Source organism: Rosa rugosa, chromosome 3, assembly GCF_958449725.1.
Source record: "Rosa rugosa chromosome 3, drRosRugo1.1, whole genome shotgun sequence".
NCBI lineage: Eukaryota > Viridiplantae > Streptophyta > Magnoliopsida > Rosales > Rosaceae > Rosa > Rosa rugosa.
The window spans coordinates 46,178,968-46,192,256 of record NC_084822.1 but is presented as its reverse complement, the minus strand read 5'-3'; the positions used below and the strand labels follow the sequence as shown (position 1 = coordinate 46,192,256).

At 36.0% G+C, this 13,289-nt stretch overlaps 1 protein-coding gene across 1 annotated transcript; it reads right to left on the bottom strand.

Annotated features, from left to right (window-relative positions):
• Nucleotides 1–12,679: 12,679 nt before the first annotated feature.
• Nucleotides 12,680–13,289, bottom strand: LOC133740348 (monothiol glutaredoxin-S6-like). The gene has a single exon (XM_062168294.1). The coding sequence runs from the start codon at nt 13,172–13,174 to the stop codon at nt 12,854–12,856; it is 321 nt and encodes a 106-aa protein (XP_062024278.1). The 5' UTR covers nt 13,175–13,289; the 3' UTR covers nt 12,680–12,853.

The following is a 13,289-nucleotide window of genomic DNA, read 5'->3' as shown; positions in this document are numbered from 1 at the left end:
GATCCTGATTCCTGATCGAGCTGGCTTACATCATCTACCTAGCTAGCTCGATTATATATGTAAATCAAATCCAAAGAGTATTCTTTTGATTTTGAGAGAGAATACTGGGGGTGGAGAATGTCAATTTGAAACTTACTTTAATTTTCTAGATAAGTGGGGACTGTTTAGTTTTGTGGACAACAATGTTTGTTTCGTTTAGCATCTAGAACAAGAATATATACATAATAAACACATGTAATGCAAGAACGGTTCTTGCATCACAAACGTCCCTTGCGTTCTTTGACGTAGTTCCTGATTCAAAAAGTTTTTATTTATGGATAATCTGTAGTAAATTAACTAATCTAGTTCTCCCGTCTCCGAAGTTCTAATAATCCAAAGCATTACAAAACTTTTTTTATTTTGTATATTGATTAAATCAGATTGAAAATCCATGTTATATAAAGTGCAATACAGCAATCTATCACAAAGTGAAGTTGAGCGAAAGAAAATGCCCTAAGCTAAGTGGGGACTGTTTAGTTTTGTGGACAACAATGTATTTGTTTCTTTTAGCCATGGTGGATAACAATTTCTAGAAGAAGAATATGTACACATGCAATGCACGAACGGTTCCTAGCATAAAAAATAAAAATAAAAATAAAAAATAAACGAGCCTTATATTGTTTGCCGTAGTAGTTCCTCATGAGTATGTTTATCAGTTTATACTTAAAAAAGGTAAACTCAATGATTAAAATATCTGTGATATTTATGATATTTTCTCTGATATCTTATTTTTTGGTGGAACTGATATACCATAAGGGGAATTTCATCTTCCACCGTTTCTGCGAAATTTCTCCGATATCATCAAATATCCTTGATATATAAGATATTTAGGAGTATATCCCGAAATTAAGAAATATCTATAAAATCTGATGTTAAAAAAAATAGAAACATAAAACTAAGTTATTCATACATTATGAATTATGGATACATTATGAATTATGGAGGTTATGTGGGGGTGTAAAATTTTAACAACGGTTTCTAGTCAGAATATGACCTAATAAAGAGGCAAATTAACCTGTTTGGGAAAAATACCTCGAAGTGAAACCTCTGAATGCAGATTTGGTTGAAGAGAATTTCGCTAAAAAAGAATCTGAATGAGAAGAAATCCTCTCAAGGCGAATCTAGGTGAGAAGTAATTTTTTAAATGCAAATCTATGTGAGAAGAGATCTCCTCAAGGCGAATATCAATGAGGAGAAATCTCCTCAAAGCGAATCTGTGTGAGGAGTATTCCCTTCGAGGGATTTCTGAGTGAGGAGAGGAATCTAGGTGAGGAAAAATTCCCTCCAGACGAATCTGGGTGAGGAGAATTCATGATGGAGCAATTTCAACAAAAGAAAACAAACTTGATGGAGCCATGTTTCAAAAAGTAACTCATTGTAGTTCAAAAACTTGGTGGAACCATCTAGAGTCTCTTTTTGGATGTAGATGAAGTTGACATTCATATCTATTTATATGTAAATCCAATAAATTGACTCTTTCAAAAAAAAAAAAAAATCAGAATATCACCGATATTTCGATTTTTTTTTTTTTAAGTTCCAATAGATATGTAAAAACCGATATTTAAATCTTTGCAACAAACTATAAAAAAAATTAATTTATTTAACAGTTCTCACGTCTCCAAAAAATTCTAATAATCCGAAGTTTTATAAAACTTTTTCTATACTTCTTAATATTTTATTTCAATCAGATTGAGAATCCACGTCATTTATATAAAGTGAAATACAGCAAATCTATCACAAAGTGGAGTAAAGCAAAAGAAAATTCTCTGAGCTAGGTGTATATATCAAGTTCAAGCTTTAATCAAGATGTTGTTTTCGACTTTACCAGTTAAGCACACCTCAATAGATCATCTTCACGCGTGACAAACATAGTAGTTGATTTTGTACTATTCTTATCTATGAAACAAGGACATACCTTGATATGTACTCTTTATCTCAAAAAAGATTGATCACCTTCACGTGGCTCCCTATCCATATTTTGTTGTCGTTCCACGTGATAATATATACCACAAGATCGTTTAATTGGGACTTTGCAATGCATGCATGCAACACACGTGTTTACTCATATATGTAGTCACCGGTCGAATCAGCTTCACTCAAATTTCTGCGGTATTTACCTCATTTTCATGGCTCAAATTTGTTCAGATTCTGCACAATTTAGACAAAGTTTTTTGTTATTTTTGTTTAGTTCAAATTGAAAAATAAGGCTATGGAGCTAATTGATTTTGAACTTTCTGATGGAGTTTAATTAGTTTCTGCAAATCCCTAGGGGATGATCCAGTAGAATAGTTTCTGATAAAGTTTCTTCTTTCTGTTGTATATTGGGTAGTTCTTGTAATCTGCAGTTACCTAATTCATTGCAACTAAAATTCCCATAAACGTTCACAAGGAACATTTTCATCTAATTGTAGATTTATCACATGTGCCATAGTTTAAGGTATAAGCTTCTTAAACTCAAGCCCTAAGTTTTACCTTCTTTCAAAAACTTAGGGCTTGAGTTTAAGAAGCTTATACCATTGTGAGAAAAAAAATATATAAAAAAATGACTAATTTCACTTTGCCCCCTCTAACTTTAGGTCAAAAATCATTTTAGTCCCTGATCTTTTTTTTTTAATCAAGTGTACCCCTGCACTTCTCAAATTCATCTTCCGTGTCCAAATCTTCGAACTCCATCCAATTGTGCCGTCAAATGTTGACGCGGCACAGACAATATGGCCCACTTTTCAGCATTTCAACCCACAAGAAGGGCAAAATGGACATTTTTCCTCTCTGATTCACCAACTCGTAAATACGACGCCGTTTCTGCACGCTCATCTAGTGCTCCAGCTATCTGTACCTTCTCTCCACTTCCACAGATCGATCACCATCACTCTTGTGTTGAAATAGTAAGCGCTCCATTCTCAAAAAAAAAAAAAATTAATAAGCGCTCCGCCCCAAGAACTCCGCCGCGCTAGCTTGAACAGAATTTTGAAGTGGAAGAGACGAAACTTGAGGTCAAGGAAGGTGGCGGAGATGACGCAGCGAGGTCGTCGCGGAGGTGATGATGTAGTGAGGTCGTCACGGCGGTGATAACGCAGCAAGGTCGTCGCGGTGGTGATCAAACGGTTCAAATTCTCCCAATCCCAAAGCCCATATATCTGATCGGTGGCATTTCTTATCGGATCTATTTAGGGAGTTGGAGCTCAGTGATCGGGGGCTGTTGTTGGACCCAACTATTTGGAATGTTAGAGGAGAAGAACAGCGACGGGTGTCCGATAATTTCAAACTAGTCGACGTACAACCCAAAGAGTTATGTGTGCACCAAACTCTGCGAGCATATCTGAATTTGGTTTTGATTTTTGTATTTTTCTGCTGTGGATTCTTCAAACCTTGGAATCGAGCATAACAGCGTAAAGGATTCTGGTGGATACAAGGCGGCCCTCAGTTCTTGGTGTGATGTTGCAGGCGTTTTGTGGTTTGTTGCCGGCGAGGGACTTGGTTGTCGATCTAGGTTATTGCAAATCGAGGCGTGTTGGGCAGATAGAGGCGTGTTGGTGAGGCTCGCCAAAATCTGGGTTTTAGACAACGGAGGAGTTTGGCACGGTGGTACGCAGATCCATGTTCTTGGAACCTGAGTATGGGTGATCTGATGTTGTCACCTGTTGTTTTGGTTGGTTTGCTGGCAGCTGGGGAAGAACTCATGGAGTTCTTTCAAGATGGGAGATGGACTCATGAATCAATTCCATTGTCTGTGATTGTTTTTTTTTTTTTTTTGGAGAATCATTGTCTGTGATTGTTGGTAGAAGAGGAAGAAGAAGATTGTGAATTTTTTTTTTTCCGTCTCAAAGGTTATTTTGGGAATTTTGCCTTTTAGGTGGGCCTTGACGCGAAAAAATATCAGGTTGTCAGTGTCACGTCACCATTTAACGGCACATTTAGACGGAGCTCTGGGAATTGGACACGAAAGATGAATTTGGGAAGTGCAGGGGTACACTTGATTAAAAAAAAAAGATCAGGGACTAACATGATTTTCGACCTAAAGTTTGTTAAACTAAGCAGCACATGCCTAGCTATGTTAAACTAAGCAGCACAGAGAATTATGTTCAGTAGTGCACTTGATATCTTTCTTTCTACGTTAATTCTGCAGGAACTCTCTTACTAAAAGCATCTTATATTTGATTTGGGACTGTGTATATATTCTGCTTCTGCTTCTTATTGCATAGGCAGCTGGAGCATGAGGTATAAGCTGTGGAGCTGCAACCTGGTCCTTTGGGAATCGTAGAACAGAAGTTTCTGCTGAGGACTTGAGGAAATATGCATGGCAGATGCTACAGTTGAAACGGCAGTGCAAAAGTACTGGCCGGCGATCCTAGAGAAGACAAGTCGCATCTTAAGAGATTATATTCAGAAGTGATAAGAGATCTTCTCAATCCTTCTTTTATAGGTAATTGGACAATCCAACCATGTTTTTTTTTTTTTTTTTTGGCAAGGCATCCACTTCATAATTTCGAGTCTTCAAGAAAGGCTCTACTTGTTGTCTCTTTTTTATACATATACCTAACTAAAATTAAAATTGGGTTTTGGCCAATAACAGTACTTGGAACAAACCCTAGCATCAGGACCCAAAGGGTTCACCGATGTAGTTGACGGACAGTATAAAAGCAGGCCCGGCCCTGGCCCAGGGCAGGCAGGGCAATAGCCCAGGGCCCAAGTTTTGAAGGGTGACGGCCTAGGGCCCAAATTGAAGCAGTAGATGGGTAAAAAAAAAAAAGTATTCCTGTTAGGAATATGAGAAAATGAACAGCAATAGTGCGATTTTTGGGCCCCAAAGTATGCATTGATGGGCAATTGTTTACAATATATAAAAGTTGACGAAATCATTTTAGATGAGATTTGATTGATATAAAGTGATGTAATGTTTATTTTTTGAGGTATTGGTTTTATGTCCCCCCATTGTATCATATTTTTTTTATCAATATAAAATATTTTTAATTTTTTTTTTATATAAAGGGCCCAATTTTATTTTTCGCCCCGGGCCTTGAATTTCTCAGGGCCGGGCCTGTATAAAAGTGTCTAGAGCTTAATTTACAACAGCTAGAGGGAAAGATTACAAAGAGGAATGTTAATTAACAATATCGGATCGGTATATAATTTTCAGAACCAGAACAAAATATAGTAGAAGATGGATTTGTGGTAATTGCATTACAGTCATGGATTCACACTTTACTTTTGTTTATGTGATGACTAATAAGTCAAACAATGTTGGTTGAAAGCAAGAAAAAGAAGGAGATCGAAGAAGAAGAAGAAGAACTAGGTATAGATAAGTATCCTATGTGCTTAAATTTGTTTAACATAGTGTATGAGGGAGATCACATAAAACATAACGAAGATCCCGTCCAACCTAGAGGGAATAATTTCAACTAACTCGGCCTTTCTAAGTATAGATCTAGTTGTACGAGATCATTAGAAAAGCTAGCTATAGCTCTATAGAGTACAAAATATTCACTCCCTTCATGATATATATAGAGCGGACATCCGCACTGTAGTTAAAGTGCGGACGGCGACGCTGCAGCCGCATTCAGGCGCCGACGGCGGCTCGAATCTTGCCTAACGGAGGCCAGAGGCATCCCAGACCGCTTTTGGGCAACGATCGAGGTAAAAGGATATCGAGGTTGAAGGTTCTGGGCAGCGACCACATCTGCAACTTCAAGGTTCTTGGCAGCAATTGCAAACTGATAGCCGGCAACTCCACCAGCAACGAGATCGACCCCTGGCCTCCGTCCAGCAAGTCCTGTGGTGCCGACGTGGCCTGAACGCTGCTGCAGCGTCGCCTTCCGCACTTTAGCAACAGTGCAGACGTCCGCTCTAGATCGCCTCCGTATATATATATACAATCCTTCTTGGCTAAGGACATCCTTACCTAAGCTTAGGTACGGATTTCCAGTTTTTGGCCATTTTTCGATTACATATTCACATCTTAACCGTTTAGTTTTTAGGTCCTAATGTATAGATCATCTCTGCAAAATTTCAACCAAATTGATGATCATTAAGGCATTCAAAACGGCAATTTACAACAATATACACGAACGGTTCCAGTTCGACAGATTCGGTTCGTTCGTGTAAATTGCAGTTTTTGGATGCCTTAACTATCATCAATTTGGCTGAAATTTTGCAGAGATGATCTATACATTAGGACCTAAAAACTGAACGGTTAAGATATGAATATGTGATTGAAAAGTGACCAAAAACTGGAAATCTGTTCCATAAGCTTAGGTAAGGATATCCTTACCTAAGAAAAATCTTATATATATATATACATGGCCCTTCTAGTGAGGGATATCTTTTATGATATTTTCTAGGGATAGGGCATTTGACCAACTTTTCGATCATATTTTCGCATCTCAACCGTTCAGTTTTTAGGTCCTAATTTGTAGATCATTTCTGCAAATTTTCAGCCAAATTGATTATAGTTAAGGCATTCAAAATGGCGATTTAAGATTATAAGTATGAACGGTTCAAGTTTGACAGATTTGGTTCGTCCATTGATTTAATCTAGTTTGATACCTTAACGATCACCGATTTGGCTTAAAATTTGAAGAAATGATCTACACATTATGATATAAAAACTGAACGGTTGAGATGACGAAATGTGATCGAAAAGTTGGTCTAATGCCCTATCCCTAGAAAGAACAAATAAAAAGATCCCTTAGTGGAAGGGCCCTCTATATATATATATATATATATATATATATATATATATATATATATATATATATATATACAGATCCTATCCAGAGCGGAGCTCCGCTTTGAAATTACCATGTGAAGTTCGAGTTTTGGGCCACTTTTCGGTCGCATATCCACATCTCGACCGTTCAGTTTTTAGATACTATTGTATAGATCATCCCTGCAAATTTTCAGCCAAATTGATGATCGTTAAGGCATTGCTAACTGCCTTAAAGCTAGTACGGTTCAGGTTGACAGATTCAGTCCGTCCATTGGTTTAAGAGAGTTAGATACCTTAACGATTATCAATTTGGCTGAAAATTTGCAGGGATGATCTATACACTAGTACCTACAAACTGAACGGTCGAGATGTGGATATGCGACCGAAAAGTGACCCAAAACTCGAACTTCACACGGTAATTTCAAAGCTCTGCATAGGATATATGTATATAGGGGTCGTCAACGGGCCGGGCCCATTCATAGCGGGCTTGGGCTTGGCCTTGCGGGCTTTTTTGGGCCGGGCCTTGCGGGCTTTATGTATAAATAAATATTTAAAGACACAAATATTTTTTTTTTTAATCAAGCTTTGGAAATTCATTGGATAATGATCAAATACAATCAAAGATAACATATCTATAATTCTATATTGTACCAAAAAAAAAAACTTTATTTATATATAGATACTAATTTATTGATAAATAAATTTTTAAAGGCACTAATTTTTTATAAATCTATATTTATACATCATACACTCCAAAGAGCAACATATAGCAATTCAAAGAAAATGAGAAAACTGACCGTTGGATGTGATTATTACAATAAAATAAGAGTGTGGTTAAAAATTTAGTCAATTTCACCATAGTTTCAAACCCGATCGGATTGGTCAACTGTAGTCACTTGCATGTTTTCTTGGTTGACCGATGGCGTGATGAACGCAAAACTTGCTTATTTTTTTACATCACGTTTGTAAATATTTCATCGATGGATGTGTGTGGACATAAGATAAAAATTTCAATTTTTAATTACAAATACGTTGGCCTATACTAATTTGTCTCCTAAAGTTGTATGACTTGTACATTACATTTAAATTGTTGAAGTCCATTCTAAAACAACCGTGAAGTGGAAGATGAATTTGGAGAAACCAACCGCTCGATTGAGAGATTGTAATATTTTATGTTGGTAGTAAAAAATCTAGCAAATTTGGTTATCGTTTCGAATTCGATCAACTAGGTCAAACGTAGTTACTCTTATAAACCTATATTTATATATCATACACTCCAAAGAGCAACCCCTATCAATTAAAAGAAAATGAAAAAACCGACCGTTGGATGAGTTTATTACAATAAATTATGAGTGTGATAAAAAATTTAGCCAATTTCACCATATTTTCGAATTCGATCGGATTGGTTAACCGTAGTCACTTATATGTTTTCTTGGTTGACCGATGGCGTGACAACCGTGAAACGTGCTTATTTTTTCACATCACGTTTGTATATATTTCATCGATGGATGTGCATGGACATAAGATAAAAAAAATTAATTTTAATTACAAACACATTGGCCTATACCAATTTTCTTCCTAAAGTTGTATGACTTGTACATTGCATTTAAATTGTTGAGGTCCATTCTAAAACAACCATGAAGTGGAAGATGAATTTGGAGAAATCAACCGCTCGATTGAGAGATTGTAATATTTTATGGTGGTTGTAAAAAATACAGCCAATTTGGTTTTCGTTTCGAATTCGATCAACTAGGTCAAACCTAGTTACTCTTCTAAACCTATATTTATATATCACACGCTCCAAAGAGCAACCCCTATCAATTCAAAGAAAATGGGAAAACCGACCGTTGGATGTGATTATTACAATAAATTATGAGTGTGGTTAAAACTTTAGTAAATTTCACCATAGTTTCGAACTCGATCGGATTGGTCAACTGTAGTCACTTGCATGTTTTCTTGGTTGACCGATGGCGTGATGAACGCAAAACTTGTTTATTTTTTTACATCACGCTTGTAAATAATTCATCGATGGATGTGTGTGGACATAAGATAAAAATTTCAATTTTTAATTACAAATACGTTGGCCTATACTAATTTGTCTCCTAAAGTTGTATGACTTATACATTGCATTTAAATTGTTGAGGTCCATTCTAAAACAACCATGAAGTGGAAGATGAATTTGGAGAAACCAACCGCTCGATTGAGAGATTGTAATATTTTATGGTGATTGTAAAAAATCTAGCAAATTTGGTTATCGTTTCGAATTCGATCAACTATGTCAAACGTAGTTACTCTTATAAACCTATATTTATATATCATACACTCCTAAGAGCAACCCTTATCAATTCAAAGAAAATGGAAAAACCGACCGTTGGATGATATATATATATATATATATATATATATATAATATATATATATATATATATATATATGTGTGTGTGTGTGTGTGTGTGTATACATATATTTATAAACACACACACATATCTACATATATATATATATATATATATATATATATATATATATATAATATTTTACGGGCCGGGCCGACCCACTACCCACCCGAGGCGGGCTTTTTAACGGGCCGGGCCGGGCTTTTAGCCCTCAAGGCCGGCGGGCCTCCATCGGCCTACTTGATCCGCGGGCTTTTTGATGAGGCCTATATATATATATATATATATATATATATATATATATATATATATATATATATATATATATATATAGGTCATGATTACTAACTATATATATAGCTAGAGTAGTATACTACTGTTGGTTCTAGAACTGCCAAAAATGACACAGGCCTATATGAGCATAGGTTTGAGCTGGTTTCTGAGTTGGAGCGTCACGACCAAAATAGCTCCACCAATGAACTGTTGGCCTATGAAAATAGCCGGCACACTTGGCTCGCATTTCAACTGGTCTGAAATTGTTAGGGGTAGCTGGTAACATGAAAATGACCAAATATAATTACACGTTTGCATATAGAAGAGAATAGAATATAAATCGGAACCTAGATAAAAGTCGTCATCTGTTAGATCTAATGTCATTTATCAAATGTCAATGTACCTACGTAAAACATTTACACAGACCAATTCGTTATCGAGAGGGGACAATTGCTGATTAAGAAATATTTTAAGGACATGCATTGGCATATTCACCGGGGAGAAAAATAGTAGGAAAGATTCTTGTGTACGTCAATCATATCATGTGGCAGTGTGGCTGACCAATTAGAGCCCTAACAGGGGGATATTTTAGATATTTCACTTTTAAAAAGCAGGAATAGTTTCAGAAAAGAAAGAAAATTTTCTGATTTTTGATTGATAAGCCGCACCGCCACGTTGTATGGCTGACCCTACGCAAGAATTTTTCAAATAGTAGAAATGCATGAAGCCAATCAATCCTTGACACGCGTATACGCAATTAAGCCAGCTAGGGGTTCTATCAAATATAGATTCTAATTTGCTGAAGTGGAGAAGTAAGATGGGTCTAATTGACCAAAAGGGGAAAGATTCTCTAATTCAGTCGAAGCAAACCGAAAGGGAAGAGATTTTGGAGGATCAAATATGCTTTCATTTGTCTATAAGTAAAGGCCCATGCCCTTCTCCTAATTAATCCACGCGATTTCCCGTGCAAGAAAGGAAATCGAAGATATACCCCAAGGAGCCCACTTACACCTTATCAACAATGGGGAAGAAATGCCACTAGCTAGCTAGCTAATATATACAACTAGAATATGTGGTTCTTTAATTATTAAAGTGGCTAGCTAAGTAGTATAGTCAAACTTAAATCATTAAACACTTAAATTTATCATATAATTACGAATTTTCCTTAGCTACATTCAGCTGGTATTCATACATTAGTCTGACCAGTAGTAGACTAACTTTCTATAGCCTGGTAGACAACAATTCATATCATTACGGAACGAAACTGATTAATCTGCCTTTGTTTGAAGTTAATCTATCACTATTAAGGAATTCATGTATTAATACGCTAATGCAACATAAACTTTTCCTTAATTTATTGATTTTTTTTTTCTTCTTTTTTCATTTAGTGTCTTCTTTTCAATCGTACCGTTGTATATATTTTGCTCTCAACTCCCTCATATATAGTACGTAAGGAAAAGAAAAAAGAAAATTTTCTTCCAACCATTGCATCATTGGCCAATTAACAAAAATCAAGAATTTGAAGGAAAAAATATCCTTGTAAGGATTTAAGAGATATTTCTTTAGGTAATGGTACAGGTTAAGAATTCTTCGTTAACGTACGTCCTCCACATTCTAATATATTTTTCTAGTCATGATCCATGTCAAGAGCATATATAATATGCATATCTGTAACTAGTTTTGAAATTAGGAAGCTCAGCATGCATGCAAATAAAAGATATTTCTACAAAGTTTGATTTGTCTGCAGATACGATTAATCACATAATTGATCATGATGATTGATTTCATGAACCTTATTCCTGATGGAGCTAGTTCAATCATATCTACCTTGTAAACCAAATTAGAATAGATCATGATGATTGATTTCATGAACCTTATTCCTGATGGAGCTAGTTCAATCATATCTACCTTGTAAACCAAATTAGAATAGTATTCTTAGCACTTTGAGAGAGATCGAAAACGTCTATCAGTCTATATGAAAGTGATCGAATATTGTGGGTGGAAGAATGTCAATTTCATTCATGAAGTTTATAGTCACCACCGATCATTGGCTAAACATCACAACCCATGCAGTGTGTATGTCATATATATATATAAACTTTAATTAGCTTTAATAATTAGGATGTTGTTTTCGTCTTTACCATACGTCCATACAGTTCGATCATCTTCACGTGGCTCCCCATCCATATTTTGTCGTCGTCTCAAAGTGGTAATATGTGGATGCCGCGGCATCTTTTAATCGGGACTTTGCATATATATGCATGCATGCAACACGTGTGTACTCATATATAAGTGTGTCCTCCTCACCGAATCAGCTTCACTCAATTTCTAGGGCATTTAGCTTCACATATTCTTGTAATGGATTTAGTACTATTGGATTGGACAACTCGCATCTGAGTTATTACCTTTTTTTGTTTGCTATAATTGTTTCACTTTATTTGGGGATCGAAGAGCTCTAGTGAAACATTAAGCATCTATATATATCGATCTATATCTTAATTCGAATTCTCACGACAAAACTATGGAGGAGAGTTTGATTCTTGCATTCTAGCTTACAATCTGTACTAAGTACCAACTGATATGTATATCAAAGCTTTAGAGGGGAAATATATTTTACCTCTAAGTACGTACCAAAATATTTGAGTCCACCAATAATTGCTTGAGAATTTGAAATAAACCAATATGCAACGGGAAGGTAGAAGGAATTGAGATATATAATGGGAACCCAAAGAAAACACAAAAATAGATAGGCAAAATGTTCAAATATATGTACGTATCTGTTATGTGTATATAATGGCTTCAGACTAACATTTTATTCAAATTTTACGTTGATATTCATACTTGGTGTTCTTTCAAAATCTTTTATATGGGACACTATAAAAATTTTCATCTAGAATGTCAAACTTTGCCGTCACAATTTTAGTTGAAACTGTACTGGGGGTTCTCTTTTGAGCACAGCATTCCCCAGTTGATGTAGTCTTTTTTAGAGTTAATCAAGAAAATAACTTCTTTACTGCTTTTCAATCAAAAAAAGAAAAGAAAAAAGAACTGTGCCGTCACCATATGTAACTTCTAATTTTGTAGTTATATTTCTCACATGAGGATTAATTTGGATTCATGTCCTCCACTCTTAAATGCATGTATGGTCTATGCTGTATTGAATTTAACGGCTCTCTCTATGTTGCATTAACCCAAAAAGAAAAAGTTCTTTATATATCACATAAATATATAGAATCCATCAGAAACGTGCCAGTAGCTAGTAATATTATAGTTCTCAACTTCTCATTTTAGTATTGATTTTACCAGTAACCGAAAGAAAAACACAGAAAGAGCCTCAATGGCCAAAGAGGAAATTCAAAAAAGAGGCTCTTCATTAATACATAGAACCCGTTTATCAATATCTATAGAAGTCAGTCGCATATATATGCCTAAACCAACACTACTTGTTGTTCCAAATCCATATAGCTTTTGCCCTCATGAGCAACGGCACAAGCTTATTCTGCATATGGAGACTCATCACCGTATTCGTACCACCGATAAACTGTTGCCCTATGAATACAGCAGGTACACTCGGCCTGCACCCGAGCTGCAGCAGCGCCCTTTCGATCTGCTGCCCGTTCGGCATTTGATCGAGCTCGTACACCGTAGGGTTTGCCCCAAAGTCGTACAATAATGTCTTTATCGAGTGACTCATGCAGCACGAACTCTTGCTGAAGATCACCAACGGCTTCTCGTCCACCAACCTTGCCACCATGTCCATCTCTAACTTGGAGCTGAGAGAATACTTAGAAGTTAGTACTAAGGGTGTAGTAAGCAGTAGTGTAGAGCTAGTAAGTAAGTGAACTAAAGGTTTTGGTTGATGATGTTCATTATGG

Excerpts from the sequence above, each read along its gene's own strand:
- LOC133740348 (XM_062168294.1), bottom strand. The coding sequence starts at position 13,174 with ATGGACATGGTGGCAAGGTTGGTGGACGAGAAGCCGTTGGTGATCTTC.